Source organism: Symphalangus syndactylus, chromosome 24, assembly GCF_028878055.3.
Source record: "Symphalangus syndactylus isolate Jambi chromosome 24, NHGRI_mSymSyn1-v2.1_pri, whole genome shotgun sequence".
In the NCBI taxonomy this organism is placed as follows: domain Eukaryota; kingdom Metazoa; phylum Chordata; class Mammalia; order Primates; family Hylobatidae; genus Symphalangus; species Symphalangus syndactylus.
This window is the reverse complement of record NC_072446.2, coordinates 26,957,242-26,984,261: the sequence shown is the minus strand read 5'-3', so window position 1 is coordinate 26,984,261 and position 27,020 is coordinate 26,957,242. Positions and strand designations below refer to the sequence as shown.

Sequence of the window (27,020 nt, the reverse complement as noted above, 5' to 3'; positions counted from 1 at the left end):
TCCCAAAGTGTTGGGATTACAGGCATGAACCACCGTGCCTGGCTAGAATTTCTAATGAATAAGATGTCCTAAGCAGTGCTGTTTCACTCATTTTAGTTCCCATATTCTCAAAAACTCAGCCCAGGAGAGAGTGAAAACTGGAATATCTAAGTGGAAGGGCTCTGAGGGACCATCAAGCCTTTTTCTCATTTTATAGATGGGAATCACAAGGCCCAGAGAAGCGAGGATGCTGACTAAATGTCACCCAGCAAGTGAGTGTCAGAAATAAGATTAAGAGGGAGCTGAGCTTACAAGTTCTTGCCAGAGGACACCAGGGCATGTTTTGATGTTGGTGTGGATATAATAGTTTCTTGTAGAGTTGAAGGTAGAGAGGAAGGGTGAGTCTAAAGGAATGAAGTAATATCTTTAGTGGAGACAGAGGCTGAACACCCACAAGGTCAAAGTCAGTAAATTTCTTTCTTTTCTTTTTTTTTTTTTTTTTTTGTGTGTGTGTGTGTGTGTGTGTGTGTGTTTGTGTTTTTGAGATGGAGTCTCGCTCTGTCACCCAGGCTGGAGTGCAGTGGCTCAATCTTGGCTCACCAAAGTCAGTAAATTTCTAAATGGTACCCAGGATCCCCAATTAAGGCTGGATTTTTTCATAAATTTTAGTGAAAATAAATTAACTATCTTTATGGCTATTTCATTCCATTCTGTCTTGCCTAATTTTCAGGCCCATCCAAGCATCTCAGTTTCCAAGCAGGTGAAATAAAATTTGTGTCTTTGGGACTTGGGATGAATCATGGTTTTGGCCCCTTCTCTCCAGTAATTTCTTGGAGAAGGCTGGGTAAGGACCCATCTGGGGTTTTGCCTCTCCTTTCTTCATCCTTTCTCACTGAGGGGCATGGTGCCCTACCTCTGCCTCCAGGCCAATTCTCTCCCAGGAACAATCCTGTGCTCAGAACAGGGGACTCCAATGAGAACCAACAAGACCAGCCTCTACCTGGCACCTCCTGCTTTTTCATTAGCCCAAGATCTGTCACATGGACTGATTCTCTGTCGCTGGCTTCCTGTGTTGTTCCCTCTGCCTCTGACTCTATTGCTAAGTTACATGTTTGCTCCCCCAAGTAAGCTCTGAACTCCATTAAACAGGTCTGTGTCTAGAACGCAGTGCTTAAAACTGAATAGGCCCCAAATAAACACTGAGTACATCTTGTTGGATGAGCAAGGTAGGTGAGGGGGATTGGTAGGTGTGTGAATAGGTAGGTAGCTATGTGGATGGATGGGTGGCTGGTAGAGTGATAAGTGGGAAGATGGTTGAGCAGGGAGAGGGATTAGTGAGGAAAGCATGGATATTTGGGTACATGAATGCATGGATTGTGGACAGGTGGGTGATTGGGTGAATAAGTGGATTGGATTGAACATAAAGATGGATAGGGTAGTGACGGGATATGTGGGCCTATTGATGGAGGCTATTTGAATGAAAGGTGGATGAGTGCATTGGTAGGGGGATGGAGGGAGTTAGGTATAGAAATGATGAATATGTATTTTGATGGATATGAAAGAGTGTGTCCGTGTGTGTGTGTGCAGAGAAAGGGGGAGGAGAGAGGTCAATAATAGGAAGATGAATTAAAGGCTAGATGGGCAAGTGGGTCTATAGAAGAAAGACGAGTAAGAAAGGTAAGTGGATAGATACATGGAGTGGTCAAATAGCTAAGTTGAAAAGTGTGTCAGTGGAAGGATAGGAGGGATAGGTGAGGGGGGATTGGGTATTTGCATATGTGTTGAGTGAATGGATAGGTGAGTAAAGGGATTGAATGGTTAGTGAGTAAATAGGTAGGTGGAAACATGAATGTACAAGTGAAAGCATTAACCAAAGTTAAAGATATAAAAGAATAATATAGAGAACAATTTATACTACTCTAAAGTAATACTTGTGAAAATATAGGAAAAATGGATCAATTTTACCAAAATATAAAAGACCAAAATTTGCAGAAGAGGAGGTAGAAAACCTGCAGACTATAAGATGAAATATTTAAAAATTACTAAAATATACCACTAGAAAGAACATGACCTAGATGCTTTTGGGGCTGAATTTTGGTAGCCTTCAAAAAACACTGAATTGCTATATTATGTAAAATATTTCAGAGCATAGAAAAAGTAGACAGGTTTCCCAATTAGTTCCCATACTCATTTTTTGAAAGTAATATGACCCAAATAGAAAAAACAAATTTAAAAAGACCTATTTTTCTTTTGACTATAGATGTGAAAATTCAAACTATACTATTAGCTCAAAAGAACCAATAATATATTGATACAACACACTGCAATTAAGTTTATTAAGAATGCAAAGATGGCTCAAGAAAATTTAATTTATTATGCCAACAAATTAGAAGAGAAAAATCATTATGTGACTGTATGCTTAAAAGGTATTTGATAAAATTCAGCAGTCATTTTCAGTAGTAACTACAAATGGATAGGAAATAAGCTTAAAAAGGAAATAACTGGCCAGGCACAGTGGCTCCCACCTGTGATCCCAGCAGTTTGGGAGGCTGAGGTGGGTGGATCACCTGAGGTCAGGAGTTTGCCACCAGCCTGGCCAATATGGTGAAACCCCGTCTCTACTAAAAATACAAAAAATTAGCTGGGCATGATGGTGGGCACCTGTAATCCCAGCTACTTGGGAGGCTGAGGCAGGAAAATCACTTGAACCTGGGAAGCAGAGGTTGCAGTGAGCCGAGATTGCACCTGGGCAACAAGAGCGAAACTCCATCTCAAAAAAAAAAAAAGAAAGAAAAGAAAATAATTTAAGTGCAATAAAACTTATGTATTCCAGATTCAACAACAAATATCTTTTTATATTGCAGCAGCCATTGACTTTAAAATAAGGAACTAGACAAGGATGGATGCCATTGGCTTTATTTTCATTATTATTTTGGAGGTTCTACACAATACATGAAGACAAGAAAATAAAGTCATGAAGTTGAAAAAAAGCCAAATATATCATCACTTTCAGATGATGGGATTATATATAAAATCAAAGTAACATCATTCAATATTGTGATACTTAAGATAATTTGGCAAGTTGGATACAAGACAAAACTGACAGCTCTTTATTATGCTACTCATAATTGATGATTTTGATGATAATATTTTCTACTTACTATTCAATGTCTGGGGTTCATACATTTCAGTCCACAACGTGAGCAGCACTTTTCCACCAATGGGCACTCCTCATCCTGCAGGCACTTGGGTTTATCAATCTTGGCACATAGCAAGGGCTTGCGTGGGCAGAAACCTTCTTTGACTTTATGGGGTAAAAGAAAACACTTGACCTTGAAATACTTGGTCATAATTTGAGACAAATTTGGGGAATCTTGGGAATCTCAAACAAGGTTTTATTCTGATTAAGCTTCTTACCTTTCCCCCTATAGTAACAATAGACTGGAGGAGGCAGAGTATCAACTTTCTATGACTAATAACTTGAGGAGCATCAAGAAAAGTCTTGCCATCTCTGACTTGTACCATCTGATAGGATTCCTGTCTGCTCCTACAGAATTAATGGATCTGGGTTATATAACCCAGAGGACCACAGGTGGCAGGAGTATTAGCTCACAGAACCTTCTTGTTTTACAAATTGTAGGCGTTGAGGAGTATTTAGAGGGAAATGAGTTGCCCAATGCCACATAGAAAGCCAGTAGAAAAGTTGAAGTGGCCGGGCGCGGTGGCTCACGCTTGTAATCCTAGCACTTTGGGAGGCCAAGGCAGGCGGATCACGAGGTCAGGAGATCGAGACCACGGTGAAACCCCGTCTCTACTAAAAATACAAAAAATTAGCCAGGCATGGTGGCGGGCGCCTGTAGTCCCAGCTACTCGGAGAGGCTGAGGCAGGAGAATGGCGTGAACCCGGGAGGCGGAGCTTGCAGTGAGCCGAGATTGTGCCACTGCACTCCAGCCTGGGCGACAGAGCAAGACTCCGTCTCAAAAAAAAAAAAAAAAGAAAAGTTGAAGTAGGTTGAAAAGCCTTTGACTCCTGCCACCACACTATACTGAACCTTAGAACCTTAAAGCCACACCTGGACAATCCCTGGGACTACATGGGGGTAGTAAACACCTGCCTTAGAGGAGGCAGGAAAGTTGGCTTCTATCCAACATCATTTGCTACTAATGTTTTTCCCAGCCCGTCTTACAGGATATGAATATCATGTGCATGCTCTGAAGTTCTGTGCAGACATGAGGGCTTATTAGGAATATACCTCAGGGTTATGAGTTTTTCATGAATCGGTGAATATTGTCACCTTGCAAGTCATTGAGGAATGAGTCTCAGAAAAAAATAAGTTTTCTTGGGGAAGAATAGAGAGCAATACTATGAATTACTGGCTTTGAAGAACAGCACAATAGTCTTCAGAGGTCAAGAGGTCAATATAACTTGTTGCGCATTAAAAGGGGTTCCCAAGGATCCTCAAAGATGAGCCCAAGGGGCATCCGAGGTTCAAGACCCCCCCCAACTCCATGGGACAGCATGGCATCCTTGGCACATGCCCAATAGATTTGGGAGGTATATCTCCAATCCTTACCTGTCCAGGCCCTGGCACAAACAAAGCCACACCTGGATTCACAGCATTTGTCTGTCTGGGGACAATCGATGTCACTGTGACATGAAGGTGGACACTCCTTACGTTCAGTGAAAGGGAAGAGTGGGCATTGTCCATCCTTAACTAAAATAAGAGCAGATGTGAGCTTCTTAAAACCCCACCCCCATCCCACCACCCTTCAAAGAGCCTTTCCTTCTCTTCAAAGCTAGTATCCCTTTCTGCAACTTGGTTCACCCTACCCTATCCATCTCCATCCAGTAGGCTGTGGAAGAATGAAATGTCTCATCATATCATGGGATATGGTAGACAGCGTGCTGGGCTTGGTGCCTTAAGCCCCATGGTAAAGTCCCAGTCCTGCTACTTCGTGAGTTTCCTTCTCTATAAAATGAGGATAATTATGTGAAATCTACACAAATCAATGTAACCCATTTTAGGGTATTTGGTTTTACTCAGAATGAAATGGGGATCTATCGCAGTGTTCTCAGTAGAGAAGTGATATGGCCTGACTCATGTTTTTTTTTTTTTTTTTTTTTTGAGACGGAGTCTCGCTCTGTCGCCCAGGCTGGAGTGCAGTGGCGCGATCTCGGCTCACTGCAAGCTCCGCCTCCCGGGTTCACACCATTCTCCTGTTTTGAAAGGGTCATTGTGGCTACTGTGTTAATAATAGACTGTAAGGAGGATAGAAGCAGGGAGACCTTTTAGGAGGCTGTTGGGGTAATCCAAGTAAGAAGACAGCTCCTCAGATCAGGGTGGCAGCTGCGGAGGTGGTAAGGTTTTACCAGATTTGGGATCTACTTTCAAGGTAGAACTAAAATTATTTCCTAACAACTTAATGGATGTTAATTGATAAAGAGAGGCATCAACTGTGATTGTGAAGTTTTTCAACCAAGATGAGAAGCATGGATAGAACAGGTTTGCGTTAGGGGAGTGATGGTAAGAGGTACTGGTTTATGTTTATGTTTAGCTTATTTTTCTTTTTTTGAGACAGGGTTTCCCACTGTCACCCAACTAAGCCTCAATTTCCCCAGCTCAAGTGATCTTTGAGGAGGCGGGAACACCTCCTCAAGTGATCTTCCCAGCCTCCTGAGTAGCTGGGACCACAGGTGTGTGACACCATGCCTGTTTTTTTGTTGTTGTGTTTTTGTTTTTCTGTTTTGTTGTTGTTGTTTGTAGAAATTGGGTCTCAATATGCTGCCTAGGCTGGTCTCAAACTCCTGGGCTCAAGTGATCCTCTTGCCTCTGCCTCCCAAACTGCTGGGATTACAAGTATAAGCTACTGTGCCTGGCCTGAGGTTCTGTTTAAGCAAGTTCAACGTGAGATGTTTATGAGGTTCAGGTGGAGATGTAGAGCAGATAGTGGAGTTTAGGAGTCAGATTAAGGCTGGAGACACAACTTTGTGAGTCATTAGAACATAGGTGGTATTTAAATCAATTCTTTGGGGTTTTGTGCTTGTATGCTCTTGTCCTCATCTGACTGCAAATTCTACAAAGGCTTCCCCAGGTCAGGCTCAGGCTATGATGTGTTGAACTCTCAGAGGTATCAGGTTGCCTCTGAGTCTTAACCTAAATTTCCCACAAACCAACCCAAGCCCATTTCCATGGCCTCCTCTTCCTGATGGCTCCTGGGAGAGGAGACAAGGGTCTTGTCCACAGCATCATGATTCCTTAGAGCTTCCCATGAATGGAAGCTTGTGGTCCTAGTTTCAAGTCAGGTCCCAGGATTGCCTTGGCCGTTCAGGCCCATGGGTCCATGGAATTAAAATTCCACCTCTACTCCTGACCAACTGTGGGTCCTCAGGCAACAACTTTACCTCTCTCACTCTGTTCTCTCATTTGTAAAGTGGTAGTGATGGTACATTTTTCAGCTTGCCTCACAGAATCTGAGGTAGAAATTGCAACGCTGCCTCATAAATCACAGTGTTGCATTGTGAAGATCACTGGTCACCATCTCAACTGTTACCATTTAGTGAACCCACACCATGGGACCACCACTATATCAAGTCCTTATGTTTTAAATCACATATAATCCTGCCAACAACTCAATGAGCTGTTTGCTGTGACTCCAGAATTACAGAAGAGGGAACTGAAATTCAAAGAAATAAAGAAAGCAGCAAGTGGGAAAAGTCAGATTTTAATTCAGGTCATTTGACTCCTAAGTTTGGTAGGACACTGTCTCCCAACATTGCTGGTGATGATCATTATACTAAGGAATAAATCCACAGCCTTCACCTTCACCCCACCCTACTCTCCACCTCCAGTGTGGACACTTACTCCATGGGATTCCAGAGCTGGCCTGTCTACACTTCATTCTTACACAAATCCTCAGTATGATGCTCAACACGTTACTATGATGAGGAAACACCTTCTTCCAAGGGGGCACACCTGGCTTTCGGGTCACATTGGCCAAGATCTACTAACATTTTCTATACACTATCTCAATTTTTGGCAGAGCCACTCCACTAGGTAAATACTATTATTAACCTCATTCTATAGACAAGGAAACTGAAGCTTTAAAAAGGCAGGCAACTGGCCCAAGACCTCCCCAACAGTGAATGACAGAGCTAAGTCTTGAACCAAGGAACTTTAACCTCAAATCCTGAGCCTATAACCTCACTGGTATACTATTTCTAGTTAAACTAGACCCTCAGATTTCCAGGATACAGGTCTCACCAATTAACATGCAGGCTGTCCTGCAGGCATCCTCACTTAAGAAGTTGTTGGCATTCCCTTCGCAGCCCCTGTATGTGAAGGGTGTGCAGCGGTAATTTTTAAAGTCAAAATACCAGCGCTGTGCATCATGATTACAGTTTCCATGTCTCACAGGCAGCATGCAGGGTTCTGAGGTCAGGAAGCAAGGAAGGAAGGATATGAAGAGTAGAGATAAAACAACAGGGTCAGTTCTCTAGCATTTGTCATAACTCCTGGTGTTATCACCCAAGTCATCAAAGGAGCCATGGCAGGGAAAAAAAAGGCATAGGTTCTGGTCCCAGTTCTCCTACTAATAGTCTATGTTGTATGGCACCTCTGAGCATCACTCCTTCCTTGCAAAGAATATTACAAGGTGCATATAAGAATCTTGTACTTTGGAGCTGATCTTTCTTCTCCACTGTTCTGAGCTTTGGTAGGGCAAGACCTGTTCAGCAACTATTAGGCTGATGCAAAAGTAATTGTGGCTTTTGCATTGTTGAAATTTGCCGTTTGAATTAGAATACATTCTTAAATAAATGTGGTAATATCATACATCATTTTAATGCACATTTCTTGCTTCCTGTACTTTTGCTAATGACTTATTATTTGCTGTTTATTTTATATTTATTTTAGACTATATAAATTATATTAGACAAAAAAGCAAATTCGAGTGATTTTCTTATTTGAGTTGAAAATGGGTTGTAAAGTGGCAGAGACAACTTGCAACATCAACAACACATTTATCCCAGGAACTGCTAAGAAATATACAGTGCAGTGGTGGTTCAAGAAGTTTTGCAAAGGAGACGAGGGCTTTGAAGATGAGGAGCATTGTGGCTGGCCATTGGAAGTTGACAATGACCAATTGAGTGCAATCATCAAAGTTGATCCTCTTACAACTATATAAGAAGTTGCCGAAGAACTCAACATCGACCATTCTATGGTCATTCAGCATGCGAGGCAAATTGGAAAGGTAAAAAAGCTCAATAGGTGGGTGCCTCATGAGCTGAGCAAAAATAAAAATATTGTTTTGAAGGGTCATCTCTTATTCTACGCAACAACAACAAACTATTTCTCAATCATATTGTGACGTGCAATGAAAAGTGGATTTTACATGACAACCAATGATGACCAGCTCAGTGGCTGGACCGAGAAGAAGCTCAAAAACACTTCCCAAAGCCAAACTCGCACCAAAAAAAGGTCATGGTCACTGTTTGGTGGTCTGCTGGTGTTCTGATCCACTATAACTTTCTGAATCCTGGCAAAACCATTACATATGAGAAGTATGCTCAGCAAATCGATGAGATGCACTGAAAACTGCAGTGCCTGCAGCCAGCATTGGTCAACAGAAAGGGACAGTTGATCAACAGAAAGGGCCAATTCTTCACCACCACAATGCCCAACCACACGTAACACAACCAACACAAAAGTTGAATGAATTGGGCTACAAAGTTTTGCTTCATCCACCATATTCACCTGACCTCTCGCCAACCGACTACCACTTCTTCAAGCATCTCAACAAGTTTTTGCAGGGAAAACATGTCCACAAACAGCAGGATGCAGAAAATGCTTTCTAAGAGTTCATCAAATCCTGAAGCATGGATTTGTATGCTACAGCAATAAACAAACTTATTTCTCTTTGGCAAAAATGTGTTGATTGTAAAGTTTCCTATTTTGATTAATAAATATGTGTTTTGTTTTGTTTTCTTTTGTTTTGTTTTTTGAGAAGGAGTCTTGCTGTGTCACCCAGGCCGCAGTGCAATGGTGCAATCTCAGCTCACTGCAACCTCTGCCTCCCGAGTTCAAGCAATTCTCCTGCTTCAGCCTCCTGAGTAGCTGGGATTACAGGCGCCCGCCAACATGCCCAGCTAATTTTTGTATTTTTAGTAGAGACAGAGTTTCACCGTGTTGGTCAGGCTGGTCTCGAACTCCTGACATCAGATGATCTGCCCGCCTTGGCCTCCCAAAGTGCTGGGATTACAGGTGTGAGCCACCGTGCCCAGCCAATAAAGATGTGTTTGAGCCTAGTTATAATGATTTAAAACTCACGGTCCAAAACCGTAATTACTTTTGCATCCAAAGTGCCTGACACAGTGCCTAGTACCTAGAAGGAACGAAATACCAAGGAAGAGACAGCCCCTGATGTCTGAAAACTGATCTGACACTCCCAGCTAAGCCACATGGATTCTCCGTTGGACATTTAAAAAATCTCCTAGAACATCTATATCAAACAACATCACTCTGAGATCGTGATGAAGTGAGACAAAAACAAGATGCCTGTGAAACCTGCAAAATACCAAACACCCGCCCCCTTCTAAGCTAACATGAGTGACTTATGCTTCTCTACCAATCAATCACAGCTTTATCCTCAGTCTATTCTGCATTCTGTATTGTTGAGATTCCCTGGGATAGCCAGTCATAGAATTGCCCCTGCTTTCTGACAGCACCCAATCTAGAGCAAACTCTCACTTCTTTAGACCCTTCCCCGAATTACCCAATCAAAGCCCAAATCCTATAATAGATTCTTTCTACCAGCTTCTTACTGAAATGCCTCATAGTTGTCTAGGGTGAATATTTTCCCTCACTTCAATGAGTAATAAACCCAATTTGTTCAACTACAGGTGTATTCTGGTGGTCTTTGTTCAAAGGGCATTAACAACAGATATTTGTTGAATGAATAAATGTATGAATGAGCGAATAAATGAATCTTGTTTTAAAACACACAGTTCCCCGCACATATTAGACAGACGCCCAATACATTGAGTTACCAGAAAACCTCCCTGAAGATCAAAGAGTCTGAAAAACAATGCCAGCATTTAAGCTGACTGAGGTTTCATTTTGTCACAGTGCCATAATAATCTCTTGAACAGAGTGCGCATGCAACAAGTATTAGTTATTTGTGAATGATTGAATGTTGGACCCAAGAAGACCAGCATCAATATTATGGTGGTTGATGGTCACCATGCCTAGACTTATGACTTGTACTTGAGGATTAGGCATTGAATAAGAGAATGAGAAGAGCACAGGCCCTGGGTCCTTGTCCTGCCATCCAAGGGAATCCCCCAGACAGTTTGGACAGAACAAGAAGTGGGGAACCTCTGTCCTCAGCCTGGACATCGCTACCTTGAAAGGCATCCATGCACTTCTTCTGGCAGGCAAAAAAGCAGCACTTGAGGTATTCCTTGCAGTCAAAATCTGTGTTGCATGAGTCCGGAAGTTCAGTGGTACAGGTGAGCCTCTCTTTGGGACATAACCCTGGTTTGTCTGCAAGAAAGAAATGTCCAAACTCACAATCACTCGGAATTTCAGCTCTTTTTCTCCTATGGCAAAGGTGTGTAGTGAAATTCTCTCGGCCCTATCCTCTACCTTCAATTCTTAGTTCTTGCTCTGCTTATATTTAGGGGCTAGTTCTGTTTCTCAGCACTCAGATTCGTTCAAATGGATCTGAATCAGGACTTTGTGTCCAAGAAGAACTGAAGGAGAAGCATGTTGGATTCCAGGGCAAGGGGTTAGGAAGGGACCAAGGCCCTTTCCCTAAATTCAAAAGATTTTCTCTCTTCCTGAAGCCTAATATTTTAATGCTGAATTCCTTTGTCTCCAGTTGATAAAAGAAATTAGTAAAGACTGGTGGGAACATCATGGAAGTAGAAGTCAGGAGGCCTGATTTGACCCTTGACTCCTAGTAAACTCAAGACCAATCTGAACTCAGTAGTGTGATTTTTAATTTACCTCTAAAGAGTAAGAAACGGTGGAGTGGAAGAAGCATTGTAGTCAGGCAGATCTGGCTCAGGAGGCTGGCTCCAACACTAACCAACTAAATAATCTTGGGAAAGTATTTCCCTTCATCTGAGTTGTATTTTCCATCTTTAAAATGAGAATGACAATTCCTGCCTTACAGGTTGATTATAAGAGTTAAATGGGGTGATGTCTATAATGCCTGGGGTAAGACCTTGGCAGATGTGGAGTTGCTTTCTACCTTTTATTTTTATTTTTTTACTAAAAACTAGAAGAGGCAAGGGGAAAAAAACTACAGCACCCAGTGTTTCCAGTCAGTCTCCTATCCAAGTACTAACCAGGTCTGATCCTGCTTACCTTTTGAGACCCGACAAGATCAGGCATTTTCAGGGTGGTATGGCCATGCTTCCTTCCTTTTTGAGGCTAGACATGGCTTCCTGATTTCAGTGCTTGTGGTAGGTAGAATCTAAAGTTGCACCCTCAAGTTTCCCATCCTCTGATTACTGAATCAAACACTAATCTAAGCAATGCTGTGAAGGGATTTTTGCAGAAAAATTAAAGACCCAAGTTAGTTGACTTTAAGATTAGAGATTATCTCTAATTTTAAGGTCTAATCTCTGGCCCAGACCTAGTCAATTAGGTCCTTGAAAAGCAGAGTTTTCTCCTGGTTTGTAGAGAAGAATTGATCAGAGAGATTCAAATGATGAGAAGGATCCAACATGCTATTCGTAGCTTTGAAGATGGTTGAGGCCCAGTGCCAAGGCATGAGGGTGGCCATTTAGAAGTGACAGCCAGTAAAGGAGCCTCAGTCCTACAACTCCAAGGAAACGATTCTGCTACAACCAGGGAGCTTGGGAGAGGACCCTGCATCCCAAATGAGAACTACAGCCCTGGCTGACATTTCAGTCTCAGCCTGGTAAGACCCGGAGCAAAGAACCCAGATGCACAACGCCAGACTTCCGACCCACAGACAATTTGTTATGTAGCAAAGGATAGCTCATACAGCGCTTAATGTGTCTCCATGATTCTAAACTGAGCATCCCTCCAGTGGAATCTGGCCAGAGAGGCATGATCCTTTCAGATACTACTGAGTCTTGGAACTGTAGAACTTTGGAATGGAAAGAACTCTATTTATCATTGGTACCAAACTTCTGATTTCATAGATTAAAAGAAATGAGGTCAGATAGGATAATACAGTGCATTAGGGGCAAGTCTGGGACTTACAATCCAGGACTCACTTCAGAAGCCCCACATCTTCCCTGAGGACTGGCCACTGAGACTTTGAGTACTTTCCAACAATACTTCTTGTCATTAATGACCCCTCCAGGAAAGGACTGAAGCTAAGAAGAGTATGTGGTTCCTAATTTGGAGTGTACATCAAAATCATCTACGCATCTTTCAGAAAATATAGACTCTAGGCTGAATCAGAATCTCTAGAAAGTGCATCCTTGGGACTCCACTTTTTAAAAAGAACCCCAGGTGATCCTAAAGCAGGCAGTGGGTACCAGGAGGCAGACTGTTACTTGGGAACCATTGTTCTAGGTTTAGGCAGAGACAGAGTTTGGCAAATCAAACTGGGTTTGAATCGTTGTAGCTCCTTTCCCCATTGTCAGCTTGAAATCTCACTTATTAATAAAAACACTCCCCCGTTTCTTGTCGGCTCTTCTTAACCACTTACTGTGGGTATAAGCACACCTCACAGGTTTCTCTGCATCTACTGGGGATGCTTCCCAGAGATCTGGTCTCAGCTGTCTTCTGACATTACTTGACACATACTTCCTGGGTAATCCCACTCATTCCGACAATCCCAACTATGATTCTCATCTCTTCCTCCAGACTCATCCTCTATTCCAAACTAAAGACTTTTATTTCGACCTGCCTGGGAAAAACACCATCTGGGCATCTCAGAAGCACCTCTGTTCCAACATATTTAAAACAGAACTATTATCTCCTTATGCCCAAGCACTACCTTACTTTCTATTCCGCATCTTGACATCTGGCATCAACAGGTCCAGCCTGTTATTAGAATCCAGATATTCACTCCTTCCTCTCCGCCACCCCAGTATCCCATCAGTCATGGACTTGGGTCAATTCTGTCTCCTAAACCTCTCTCCAAACCCTGTCTCCTGCCTCTCTTTACTACACTCCCTCAGATCAGCACCTGATCTCACCCCTTGTCTCTTCTCAACTACTGCAGCAGCCTCCTCACTGGTCCTCTGCCCTCAGGCTCATGCCTAGTGACTCATTAATTAGAAAACAATTAAACTTGCGTGTGTGTGTGTGTGTGTGTGTGTGTGTGTGTGTGTGTATACAGTGGGAATGAATGTGATCACCCAAGAAATATGTGTTGAGTGATACCATAAGACAGATGAGACCAGATCTCTGGGGAGCATCCCTAGTAGATGCAAACTATATATATAGTCTCCTTCCATATATAAAAATATGGAAAAGTTAGGGAAATAATTTGGGGGGAGCAAGTAAGGAAAGTATGTGGAGGGCCAGGGTCGTGAGCAGGGGTAGCTTTCTGTGGCCCCAAATCCACGGCAGAGGGGGCCTCATCTGACACTGGCACTGGCCTCATGTCTAACCCTCATCCCCAAGAATGCTTTCTAAGGAAGAATGGCTGCAGCTTTTTTGAACTCACGTTTGATCTTCTTGGTCAGCAGTGCAGAAGTCCACTCCAAAGCAAGGAAGAGAAGCAGAAGGAAAGCTACATTCCTCCAGGAGAAGGTGGGGCTGTGGAGAGGAAGGTGCCTGTATGGATGAGAAGAGAGGTGGGAGTTAAGCACAATCCAGAGAGAGACACAAAGTGTGTGCAGAGGAACCTTAGAGATGATCCACCAGGTCCCTTTAGTTCACAGGTAAGAAGACTGACACCAGCATGGGGAAGGGGTCTGTCTGAGGTCAGATAGTGAGTTAGGGTGCGTCTAAGACATTCCGTTTCAGGACCCTGACCAATCCCCATAACCTGCCATGGTGCTGTACTTTGTGCTACACAGACACTTGCCTATTGTCTTGTTCCTGGGTAAGAGGCCACACTTGAATGATCACAAGGATTTGTTTGGAAGAGTTGCAGAGTTGGTTTGCCCACAGTCACTCCAGGGGCAACCCCAGACACTAGTGAGCATCTTTTCTTTGCTCTACTGATGACAGAAATGGATGGTATGAGATTTTCCAGAGGGCCTGGGCACACTCTACTGGATCTTGGTACACCAGAAGCAAGAACGATCTCAGATGACCTTGGGTTAACAAAGAAATTCCTTTTATTCCTTCTGTTACTATCCAAGCCTAGGATCTTATGATACTCCCAGACAACCAGATAAACAGATGAGCTTCCCCCGCCTACTCAAGCCCCCATTTCCCATATGTGTCTTCATGATCCTTATGTATTTTTTATTTTAAGGTGTGAAAAACTAATAATCCCTTACTGTATTAACTCTCAGAGTGCATGCATTTCAAAAATGCAAGAGGTGGGTAGAGGGAGAAAGAGGAAGCAAAAGACAGAGAAAACACCTTTATGCCAAAATATACATCTGTATTGGTGGAACTTCCAATACTGAGAAAGCTATGAAGGTATCTTGGAATAAAGTATCTTCCAGAGTTCCTGAAGCCATACCATGTGGCTGCCTAAAAGTAAAGACTTGTGACAATTTATCTCCCCAAACTTTTTTGTTGGGGGAGTTCTAATCGTGTATCCTCTTCAAATTTTACAATAGTGCCTGTACTCTTTGGTCATGGAAATTATGACCCCAAACATAGTGATCCTGATTTTAGGCCTCACTCAATCCCTTGTAACAGCGTATCTTGGATCCTCAGTTTCCTCATCTGGAAAATGGGAATAATACAATTAACCTGGAAGCTTTGTTGTCATTGTGAGGATTAAGATGAGATAGCATGAAGATTTAATGAAGTGATATGGAGTGGTAGGAAACGTAGCATTCAGAGTTAGACCTGAGTTCACATCCTGAATCCATCACTTATTGGCCGTGTGGCCTGGGTTCAGTCACTTCACCTCACTGAGCCTCAGTTTGTCATAAATGAAACAATAATAACACCTACCTCGCAGACATGAGAATTACTTGAACTATTTTTGTAAAGCATGACAAGTGGCTTGTAAATCAGTGTTTATTTTATTTTAGCCAGTTAACAAATAATGAATGGCAATAGTGAATGCCAACAAATGTTCCTATTACTATTTTAGCTTTTGAGTTCCCTAGTCAGAGACTGTGTAAATCATTCTTTTAGTTCCCCTAAAAGGTTAGCCAAAAGGCCCTCTGGTGCTTTAAATTTTTATTATCAAGTCACTCTATGGGTTTGAAATTTTACCCTTTAACCTGAAAACACCTATTAACCCAGTCTTGAGAATCAGTTAATCAGATTAGCCTGCAGTCAGTTAGAAGAAAGCAGATCTTGTGGGATGGAGGCGAGGGAGAAACACAGATTAATGGAATTGCCAAACATAATAGAGGATGTCCATTTATAATTTTAGCATAAGTATATCCCATGCAATATAAGGAATATAGTTCTACTAAAAAATTATTTGATGTTTATCTGACATTCAAATTTAATTGGTCATCCTCTATTTTTATTTTCTAAATCTGGCAACTTTGACACAGAATGAATCCATTTTGGTTGAACTGAGGTTTGTTTGGGCAAGAGACTACAAAACACAGGTAACAGATGAGCATAATTGCAATAGTTGCTCAGCGGGGGCTCTGAAGAACTAGGACAGACCTGGAATACACAGACACAAATGTGCTGTATAAATAACACACTAGGTTCTGGGCACGGTGGCTCATGTTTGTAATCTCAGCACTTTGAGAGGCCAAGACAGGAGGATCACTTGAGCCCAGGAGTTCAAGACCCACGTGGGCATAGGCCGGGCGCAGTGGCTCACGCCTGTAATCCCAGCACTTTGGAAGGCCCAGGTGGGAGGATCATGAGGTCAGGAGATCCAGACCATCCTGGCTAACACGGTGAAATTCCGTCTCTACTAAACAAAATACAAAAAATTAGCTGGGCGTGGTGGCGGGCGCCTGTAGTCCCAGCTATTCGGGAGGCTGAGGCAGGAGAATGGCGTGAATCCGGGAGGCAGAGTTTTCAGTGAGCCGAGATCGCGTCACTGCACTCCAGCCTGGGTGATAGAGAGAGACTCTGTCTCAAAAAAAAAAAAAAAAAAAAAAAAAAAACTTAGCCCAGTATGGTGGCGCACATCTGTGGTTCTAGCTACTCAGGAGGCTGAGCTGGGAGAATCACTTGAGCCCAGGAGGTCAGTGTTGCAATGAGCCATGATCATGCCCCTGCACTTCAGCCTGGTGACAGAGTGAGACCCTGTGAAGGACGGGAAAGGAGAGGAGAGGAGAGGAGAGGAGAGGAGAGGAGAGGAGAGGAGAGGAGAGGAGAGGAGAGGAGAGGAGAGGGAGAAAGAAGAAGAAAAAGAGAGAGAAAGGAAGGAAGGAAGGAAGGAAGGAAGGAAGGAAGGAAGGAAGGAAGGAAGGAAGGAAGGAGAAAGAAAGAGAGAGAGAGAAGGAAGGAAGGAAGGAAGGAAGGAAGGAAGGAAGGAAGGAAGGAAAAGGAAAGGAAGAAAGAAAGAGAAAGAAAGAAGAAAAAGAAAGAAAGAAAGAAAGAGAAAGAAAGAAAGGAAGGAAGGAAGGAAGGAAGGAAGGAAGGAAAAAGAGTGAGGGAGGGAAAGGAAGAAAGAGAAAGAGGGAGGGAGGGAAGGAAGGAAAGAAGGAATGAAGGAAAGAAGGAAGGAAGGGAAAAAGGGAGGGAGGGAAGGAAGGAAGGACACACACCAGGAATGAAGAGATTTTGATTGAAATCCACGCTTCACCATCAACTCACTGTGTCAACTTGGGCTAGTTTTACTTCCGTCTACCCATTTGAAATTTTACTTCCGTCTACCCATTTGAAAAATGAGTGGATTTGGCTAGATTAGGCTTGTTCAGGCTGGGGTATCCATATGCCCCAGGATACAGGAAGATTTTCCAGGAGGTACACGGGTACAGAGGGATCTGAGGACATTACTGATTATTAAACTACATATTTACTTTTTCCTGAAGTTGATCTACTTGAGAATGAGCCACCCTGAGTTCTCCTTTTCTTCCTCTCTTTGATTAAGTCCTTCCTCTTTAAATTAAAAAAAAAAAAAAAAAGCATACTTCTTACCTAACTCTCACATATCTTCAAAGTGTAAAAGCTTCTGAATGCCAAACAAAGGAACAATTCAAGAATGCATTTTCCTGAGGATGTTTCCATGGAAGCAAAGCAAAGAAAGTGTGAGTAAGAAATACCAAGGGGTCAGCACCGGTTTCATTCAGGTGGCAAACTCACACTAAGCCACTGTGCCTTTTGCTGTCTGCCACCACTGCACTGTATATTTCTTAGCAGTTCCTGGGATAAATGTGTTGTTGATGTTGCAAGTTGTCTCTGCCACTTTACAACCCATTTTCAACTCAAATAAGAAAATCACTCGAATTTGCTTTTTTGTCTAATATAATTTATATAGCCTAAAATAAATATAAAATAAACAGCAAATAATAAGTCATTAGCAAAAGTACAGGAAGCAAGAAATGTGCATTAAAATGATGTATGATATTACCACATTTATTTAAGAATGTATTCTAATTCAAACGGCAAATTTCAACAATGCAAAAGCCACAATTACTTTTGCATCAACCTAATAGTTGCTGAACAGGTCTTGCCCTACCAAAGCTCAGAACAGTGGAGAAGAAAGATCGGCTCCAAAGTACAAGATTCTTATATGCACCTTGTAATATTCTTTGCAAGGAAGGAGTGATGCTCAGAGGTGCCATACAACATAGACTATTAGTAGGAGAACTGGGACCAGAACCTATGCCTTTTTTTTTCCTTGCCATGGCTCCTTTGATGACTTGGGTGATAACACCAGGAGTTATGACAAATGCTAGAGAACTGACCCTGTTGTTTTATCTCTACTCTTCATATCCTTCCTTCCTTGCTTCCTGACCTCAGAACCCTGCATGCTGCCTGTGAGACATGAAAACTGTAATCATGATGCACAGCGCTGGCATTTTGACTTTAAAAATTACCACTGCACACCCTTCACATACAGGGGCTGCGAAGGGAATGCCAACAACTTCTTAAGTGAGGATGCCTGCAGGACAGCCTGCATGTTAATTGGTGAGACCTGTATCCTGGAAATCTGAGGGTCTAGTTTAACTAGAAATAGTATACCAGTGAGGTTATAGGCTCAGGATTTGAGGTTAAAGTTCCTTGGTTCAAGACTTAGCTCTGTCATTCACTGTTGGGGAGGTCTTGGGCCAGTTGCCTGCCTTTTTAAAGCTTCAGTTTCCTTGTCTATAGAATGAGGTTAATAATAGTATTTACCTAATGGAGTGGCTCTGCCAAAAAATGAGATAGTGTATAGAAAATGTTAGTAGATCTTGGCCAATGTGACCCGAAAGCCAGGTGTGCCCCCTTGGAAGAAGGTGTTTCCTCATCATAGTAACGTGTTGAGCATCATACTGAGGATTTGTGTAAGAATGAAGTGTAGACAGGCCAGCTCTGGAATCCCATGGAGTAAGTGTCCACACTGGAGGTGGAGAGTAGGGTGGGGTGAAGGTGAAGGCTGTGGATTTATTCCTTAGTATAATGATCATCACCAGCAATGTTGGGAGACAGTGTCCTACCAAACTTAGGAGTCAAATGACCTGAATTAAAATCTGACTTTTCCCACTTGCTGCTTTCTTTATTTCTTTGAATTTCAGTTCCCTCTTCTGTAATTCTGGAGTCACAGCAAACAGCTCATTGAGTTGTTGGCAGGATTATATGTGATTTAAAATACAAAGACTTGATATAGTGGTGGTCCCGTGGTGTGGTCTTGAACTCCTGGCCTCAAGCAATCTGCCTGCCTCAGCCTCCCAAAGCGTTGGGATTACAGGCGTGAGCCATTGTGCCCGGCCTTAGAGTTTTCTATTGCCTAATATTAATCAAACTATACTTTCTCTTCTTTGTTTGCATTTGCCTAGTCTTTTTTCCATTCTTTTGCGTTCAACTTGTGTTTTAAGTTTTAAAGTTCATCCTTTTATGTTTTAAGTTTATCCTTCAAATAGTGTAAATCTACATTGTAAAAATCCAGTCCAGCAATTATTACCTATTAATTGACATTTATGGGCACTAATGACATATTTGGATTCATTTCTACAATTTTGTTACGAGTTATCTACTCTGTCCTCATTATTCAGATTCGGTACTTGCAAATTTGCCTACTTGCTGAAACTTATTTATTACCCAAAAACCAATACTCATGATGCTTTTGTGGTCATTCAGGGATACGTGCAGAGTGGCAAAACATTTGAGTCACCCAACATACATATTCCCAGCTGAAGTCAAACAAGACAATGCTCTGCTTGTTTAAGCTCTTCTACTACTATAAACAAGCTTCCTTTTTGCAGTCTATTTAGTGTCACATTTTTCACATTTTTGTGCTTTTTGTTGGTGAGTTTGCTGTTTAAAATGGCCGCCAAGAGTCACTAAAGTGCTGTCAAGTGTCCTAAGAGCAAGAGGCCTGCGATGTGCCTTACAAAGAAATTACCTGTGTTAGATAAGCTTGGTTCAGGCATGAGTTACAGGGCTTTCAGCCACAATTCAATGTTAATGAAACAATAATATATATTATACAAGGTGCCTTTTTTTTTTTTTTTTTCAAGATGGAGTCTCACTCTGTAGCCAGGCTGGAGTGCAGTAGTGCGATCTCAGCTCACTGCAACTTCTGCCTTCCTGGTTCAAGTGATTCTCCTGCCTCAGACTCCCGAGTAGCTGGGATTATAGGCACCCACCACCACGCCCTGCTAATTTTTTGTATTTTTAGTAGAGACGAGGTTTCACCGTGTTGGCCATGATGGTCTCGATCTCCTGACCTAGTGATCCGCCTGTCTCAGCCTCCCAAAGTGCTGGGATTACAGGCGTGAGCCACCACGCCTGGCCTATATACATGTTTAAAAAATAAAGACAGGGCCAGCACGGTGGCTCACGCCTGTAATCCCAGCACTTTGGGAGGCTGAGGCAGGCAGATCACCTGTGGTCAGGAGTTCGAGACCAGCCTGGCCAACATGGTGAAACCCTGTCTGTACTAAAAATACAAAAATTAGCCTGGCATGGTGATGCACACCTGTAGTCCCAGCTACTCAGGAGGCTAAGGCAGGAGAATCCCTTGAACCTGGAAGGTGGAGGTTGCAGAGAGCCGAGATCACACCACTATGCTCCAGCCTGGGGGACAGAGAGAGATTCCCTCCCCAAAAAAATAAATAAATAAATAAATAATTTAAAAAGTGTGTAGAGTTTTATTTAATAATTAACCACACAGATTAAAAAATAGAAAGTAGCCAGCCTCCCAGCAGTCTTCTGTGTGTACCTTCTAATTACCATTTCTGTCATATGTCTTCAGACAGAAGCACACATAAAAACAAGGTTATGTATTGATCAAATAATGAAAATGTGTGGTCAGAGGCTTGCATTTTCCCTAGGAGCAATGGCTCAGTATTTGCTAATCCGGTGTTCACAGTGACTTTACAGAACATAACTACCCCCAAGTAATGGGAATCAACTGTATTTTTATTACTTTGGTGTACAAAGAACTTTGAGCTCTCCATGGCTTGCCACAACAAAAGACTTCCTAGGCAAATTGTCTACTGCTTTGTTCCAGGTGGGGGCTCTACTCGAGGCTGTGGGACCAAGACTAAAGAAGCAGCCTCTATGTGGATTAGGCCCCTTCTCCTGGCAGAGAGAAAGCACAAAGGAGCTGGCAGAAACTCACAGTGCAAAACTCACAATGCATATACTACATCTGCTCATATTCCAATAGACAAAGCACAGCCGACAGCAAACCCAAAGTCAGTGAGACAGAAATGTGTCTTCCTTCCATGGGCCGTTCTGAAATTGCAAGGTAATGGGCAGGAGTGTCCTCTTAAAGGAAAGATGGAATGAATAGTTGTGAATAATAATATAACCTATCACTATTACTCCTGTTTTAATTTTTTGAAAATGTTTAGATACATATGGTTTGTTTGTTTGTTTGTTTGTTTTAAAATGTCAAACTTTACCTTGCTCAGGCTCTGCCCCTCCACACTGGGCCACTCAAAGATGCCCAACTTACCCTACTTGGGCTCCAACAGCCATATCAGGTTGCATTCGAGACCAGCCTGGCCAACATGGTGAAACCCCGTCTCTACTAAAAATGCAAAACTTAGCCGGGCGTGGTGGCGCACACCTGTAGTCCCAGCTACTAGGGAGGCTAAGGCAGGAGAATTGCTTGATGCATTGATGCCCTCTTCACCCTGCTTAGGCTCTGATTCCTGACACAAGACAGCCCTGTTCTGTGGAATCCCTCCTCACTATGCTTGGCCCAACTCCCCACAGCCGACCACCCTAACTTCCACGTATCCTCCTCATCTCCTTGGGCTCTGACCCTCCATGTCTGGCTGCCCACCCCCAGAGACACCCTCCTCACCCTCCTTCAGTTCGGACAGTCCACATCAGGCCTCTTCCCTATGGAGACAGCTTCCTCACTTTGCTCCAGCTCTAAGGCCCTTCCCTCATCTGCTCCCCTGCCTGGACACTCTGCTCACCCCACTCAGGCTCTCATTCTGTGCCAGTCTGCCCCTCTAGCCCCAGGGGGATGCCTTTCTCAACATGGGCAGGCTTGTCTCCATGCTATGCTGCTTCTTGCCTCTTCACTGGGCATTCTCATCTACCCCTGGCTCCAGCACACCATGCCAGCAGCCCTCCTACAGAGATGCCCTCCTTGACCTGTTCCAGCTCTGATGCCCACACGGAGCCAGCCGTGGCTCCCTTCCCCTTGGGGCAAACACCTACCTTGCTCTGCCCTATCTAATGGCTTTAGGACTGACTAGTTCAGTTAGTAAAGAAAAGCAGACAAAACAAGGAAGAGCTACTTTTCCTTTCTGTAAAAATATGTATTGTGAAAAAACCCACAAAAATAAAAATATGCATGAAACATTAATGTTCAGTCTAACGAACTATTACGAAGTGACCACTCATTAAACTATCACTGAGATCAAGTAAAAGATTTCCAACACTTTCTGCTCCTTGCTTATTCTTTTCCAATCACGACCCCTTCCTATGCTCTTGAAGGCAGCTAATGGTAGTGACTTTCTTTTTCATATTTTCAAGATCATATGTATTCCCCTAAATATGTTTTTGTTTTTGTCTGCTCCTGTTCTATATCAATGGAGTCACTTGGAATGTATTCTTTTGTGCCTGGCTTTTTGTGTTTAACATTATATTTATGAATTCCATCCACATTGTTTTGTGTAGCTGTATTTTGTCAATTTTCAGTGCCATGCCATCTACTGTATGACTACACACCTCTATTGAGTAGTTTATAGTTTGCAGCTGTTAAAAATAAAGCTGTTATGTGTATACCTAGCATGTATGTAATACATTCTGCACGTCTATCCCAGAACTTAAAGTATAATAAAAAACTAGGATTTTCTAAATAAAAATGTTATTTATATCAACATGTAATAAGTTTATTATGTTAATTGAATGAATAAATGTTTTTAAATGTCAAAATTTTTTTTTAAATTTATTCATGTAAAGACAGAATAAAGCTGCTATGAACACTCTGTGTGCATTTGCTGGAGCATGTGGGCAGGTGTTCTTGTAGGTTATACACTCAGGATAGGGAATGATGGGTTACAGGGTATGCATATCTTCAGCTTCTCAAGCTGATACCAAATTATTTCCCAAAGAGTTTGTACCAATTCACAGCCTTGCCACTGGTAGTTGAGAGTTCCGATTGTTCCATATCTATGCTGTATGTAGAATTGTCAGAATCTTTTCGTTTTTACCATCCTGCTACGAGTATGGAAATACATCATTGTGGACTTAATTTAAATTTCTTGACTATCAATGAGGTTGAGCACCTTTTTAGATCTTTATTAACCACTTGGCTATCTTCTCTTTGATTTTCTTTTCAAATGTTTTGCTCATTGTTCTCTGGCGTTGTCTGACCTTTTCTTGCTGATTTCTACTGGAGTCGTGTCTTTCCTCAGTTATATGTATTATAAACATCTTCCAGGATCAAGGGTAATCTTCTAAAACCCTTATTGGCTTGTCTTTTACCTTTTGAATGAATGTTTTTATCACGTGCCCTTCCTACCCCAAAGACAGAATCAGGAATCCTTTTTCTATGTGCCTTTCCTACAATACAATAACTCGCTACAATACAATACAGTAACTCCAATATCTGAAGTCTTTGTGGACCTCTGCTGTTGGTTGTTTTTCTTGATTTTTTCATCTTGTTTTCTTAAGATCTGTGTGATTTTTTTATTGTGAGAGTATATATTTAATGGAAGTTTATGTATGTAACAATACTTTGTGGAATTTCTTGGATTCCTGTGTTTAAAGGAGCATTCTTCCGAATCAATTTGTCCTCAATTTTTCCCTAACAACGCATGCAATTTTGATTTAAATTCATAGCTTTAGATTTATCAGACCATGCACATGTGCCAGTTTTCCTACTCTGCTCTCATGAAAGGAAACAAGGTTGCAGTTACAAATTCTAAGAATAGTCTTTTTTTTTTTTTTTTTTTTTTTGAGATGGAGTCTTGCTCTGTTCCCCAGGCTGGAGTACACTGGCACTATCTTAGCTCACTGCAACCTCTGTCTCCCGGGTTCAAGTGATTCTCCTGCCTCAGCCTCCTGAATAGCTGGGATTACAGACACGTGCCACCATGCCTGGCTAATTTTTTGTATTTTTAGTAGAGATGGGGTTTCACCATGTTGGTCAGGCCGGTCTCGAACTCCTGGCCTCATGATCCACCCACCTCTGCCTCCCAAAGTGCGGGGATTACAGGCGTGAGCCACCGCACCCAGCCTAGAGTAGTCTTTTTTCCTGTTTCATTCAGAGCCAAAGCCAAGACAGGCAAGTTCCTTTACCACAGTCGTGCCTGTGTGTGTTTCTGTTTCATCCATTTATTAAGGTGTCAACATTTGGTGATCCTGTGAGTGAGATTTCTGACCTGACTTTTCACATTGCTTAGGGCTTAGCTCTTTTTTCTTGCCCTTGCCAGGGGCCCACTAAAATTCAAACTGCAGATTACCAGGCATTGGCAGATACCCCCAGGGAAGCCTCTAACTAAAGCACTTCCTTATCTCTCTGGAGTCAGACCTTCATACCATTTTTGGCTTTTAAGAATTCCTCTTTCTTGCCAACTGACTCATTGATTTAAAGAATCATGCATTTTAAGTATTTGAGATAATATTTTGGGGGGGTGTTTTACTGGGAATAGTTTCTAAGAGTCCTAGTTATGAATTAATTTTTAATTATAAAATTACACACATCAAATACCCAATAAGTGAAACAGTACAAAGAACATATAAAGAAAAGCTAATAATTTCTAAGCCACATCTCTCCATTTCTAACTCCCTCAATATTAATAGACTTGGTTGATAGTTAATAATTTTAATAGGCTGTTTTGTACCCTTACCATCTTTCTCTGTGTCCAAACATATACAATCATGTATGTATATGGGTTCTGATACTTGGAAAACATAAAATGAAATTATGATGTATACATTCACTACTACTGTACTTGCTTCTTTTCACTTAACTCTACCTCATGTGTGTCCATCCATATAAAAATGTGGATGACAATTGTCTTAAATAGATGCCCACACTCTGTGCAACATCTCTACTCTTAAATTTCTGCTAGTCTTATAGAAATTGCAGAGTTGCTTAATTTGCATATCCCTACCACTGATATTAATCTTCTTTGCTTTTTAGTTTTTTAGTTAAAAAATTTATAATTGACAAAAAAAATTTTATATATATTAGTGTGATATTTTCATATATATACTCATATTGTGAAATGATTAAATCAAGCTAATTAACATCTCCATCACCTCACATACCTATCTTTTTTTGTGATAAAAACATTTAAAACCTACTCTCAGCAATCTTCAAGTGCTTTTAATTATCTGCCATTTGAATTTTCTCTTTCGTGAATTGCTTGTGCAAATCTTTTTCTATTGAGATGTTTGTCTTTTTCTCAATTTGTTTATTAGAAAAAATAACTTTTGGCTTGTCATAGGTATTGCAAATATTTCCCTCAGCCTGTAGTTTGATTTTTATTTATTATGTGTTTTGTTCTATAAAAATTTAAAGAGTTATGTAATCAATAATGCCTATTAATTTTTCTTTATGTCTTTTATGTTTCTTGCTTAAGAAGTTCTCTCCAATGCTAAGATTATGAGATTATTCTTCTAAGTCATTTATTTAAAAAAATCTAACACATAGGACAGAGATTTCTACTCTTCTGGGAAAATGAACTAGATGGACTTTTCTCTATTTCTCTGATGAAGTTCAGCTAAAAATCCTGGACATTAAATACGCATTAAATACAAAAGTAGACTCTGTAAGGTGATAAGGGCAAGGCAGATGAGCCGGAAACCTTAGGACCTGAAGAACAGCACGGCAGCAGGATTACTGAGTTTTCATTTTGCCTCACATATTCAAGACTGGGTGCTAGAGAAGCTGGAAACCCACACAGAAACAGAGACAATAAAAGCCTCAAAAACAAAACAAAACACAACACAACACAACAAAAAACCAGCCTGCTCACTCTTGCCAAAGGCCCGGGAAAGAGGCAGCCTAATAAGACAGAAAACATTCAACAATAATCACTAGTATAGCCAAACACGTAGTTCCACCTCCATCAGAGCTGAGAGAGGAGCCTCAACTTCTGCCTTTACCAAGCTGAAAGGAGGAGCCCCAGTCTCCCTGCAAAGAGCCCAGACTCTGGTCACCACCAGACAGTAATGATGCTGCTTTCCCCCAATGCGTGTGCTGGCAGTGGAGGCCATGTGGGGAGCAGAAGGATACTTCTATCCCTCTCTGCTAGAGAGGTATCAGTGGAACTTATTGGGGAGCTAGACCTCCCACCCCAGCCCAGAAGTAATGAGAGGAAACCACTCCCTGCAACTCAGTTGTCAACAAAGACTCAACGGGAAGCTGATTTCTACCCCCATCCGGCAGTAGTGAGATGGTGCTCCGCTCTTCGATGCTGGAAGGGTGACAGAAGAAATCAAGGTTTAAATGAGATCTAGAATCTCATAACATAAAACCCAAAGTTTCCAACTTTCAATACAAAATTATTTGTTATATCAAAAACCAGAAAGATCTCAAACAAAATGACAGAAGTTATTAATAGGTGCCAACACTGGGATGACAAAGATGTTATAATTATATGATAAAAATTGTAAAGAGGTCATCATAAAGAAGCTTGAAGGAGCAATTATAAACAAACATAAAGATGTTAGAATGTCTCAGCAAAGAAATAGAAGATATAAAGAAGAAACAAATGGACATTTTAGAAAATTTTAAAAGAGTATAACTGAAATACAAACTCAATGGATGAGCTTAACAGCCAAATAGAGAGTATAGAGGAATAATCTGTGAATTTGAAGATAGAACTTTCACTCGCGTCCGTGTGAAGAGACCACCAAACAGGCTTTGTGTGAGCAATAAAGCTTTTTAATCACCTGGGTGCAGGCGGGCTGAGTCCAAAAAGAGAGTCAGCGAAGGGAGATAAGGGTGGGACCGTTTTATAAGATTTCGGTAGGTAAAGGAAAATTACAGTCAAAGGGGGGTTGTTCTCTGGCGGGCAGGAGTGGGGTTCACACGGTGCTCAGTAGGGGAGCTTTTGAGCCAGGATGAGCCAGGAGAAGGAATTTCACAAGATAATGTCATCAGTTAAGGCAGGAACCGGCCATCTGGATGTGTACGTGCAGGTCACAAGGGATATGATGGCTTAGCTTGGGCTCAGAGGCCTGACATTCCTGTCTTCTTACGTTAATAAGAAAAATAAAACGAAACAGTGGTAAAGTGTTGGGGCGGTGAAAATTTTGGGGGGTAGTATGGAGAGATAATGGGCGATGTTTCTCAGGGCTGCTTTGAGCAGGATTAGGGGCGGCGTGGGAACCTAGAGTGGGAGAGATTAAGCTGAAGGAAGATTTTGTGGTAAG

The 27,020-nt window shown here is 41.9% G+C and overlaps 1 protein-coding gene across 1 annotated transcript; it reads right to left on the bottom strand.

Moving 5' to 3' along the window:
• Positions 1-2,291: 2,291 nt before the first annotated feature.
• On the bottom strand, positions 2,292-22,252 carry WFDC8 (WAP four-disulfide core domain 8). The gene is made up of 7 exons (XM_055266051.2): positions 21,481-22,252; positions 13,636-13,745; positions 10,380-10,520; positions 7,242-7,409; positions 4,554-4,694; positions 3,141-3,283; positions 2,292-2,749 (listed from the first exon to the last, which is right to left on the bottom strand). The coding sequence occupies exons 1-6, from the start codon at positions 21,504-21,506 to the stop codon at positions 3,144-3,146; spliced, it is 726 nt and encodes a 241-aa protein (XP_055122026.2). The 5' UTR covers positions 21,507-22,252; the 3' UTR covers positions 2,292-2,749; positions 3,141-3,143.
• Between the last annotated feature and the right edge of the window lie 4,768 nt (positions 22,253-27,020).

Coding starts and splice junctions, on each gene's coding strand:
- WFDC8 (XM_055266051.2), bottom strand. CDS start 21,506: ATGTGGACTGTCCGAACTGAAGGAGG. Junction 13,746..21,480: donor ACTGTCCGAACTGAAGGAGG/GTGAGGAGGGTG, acceptor TCATCCATACAG/GCACCTTCCTCTCCACAGCC. Junction 4,695..7,241: donor GACAGCCTGCATGTTAATTG/GTGAGACCTGTA, acceptor CTCTTATTTTAG/TTAAGGATGGACAATGCCCA.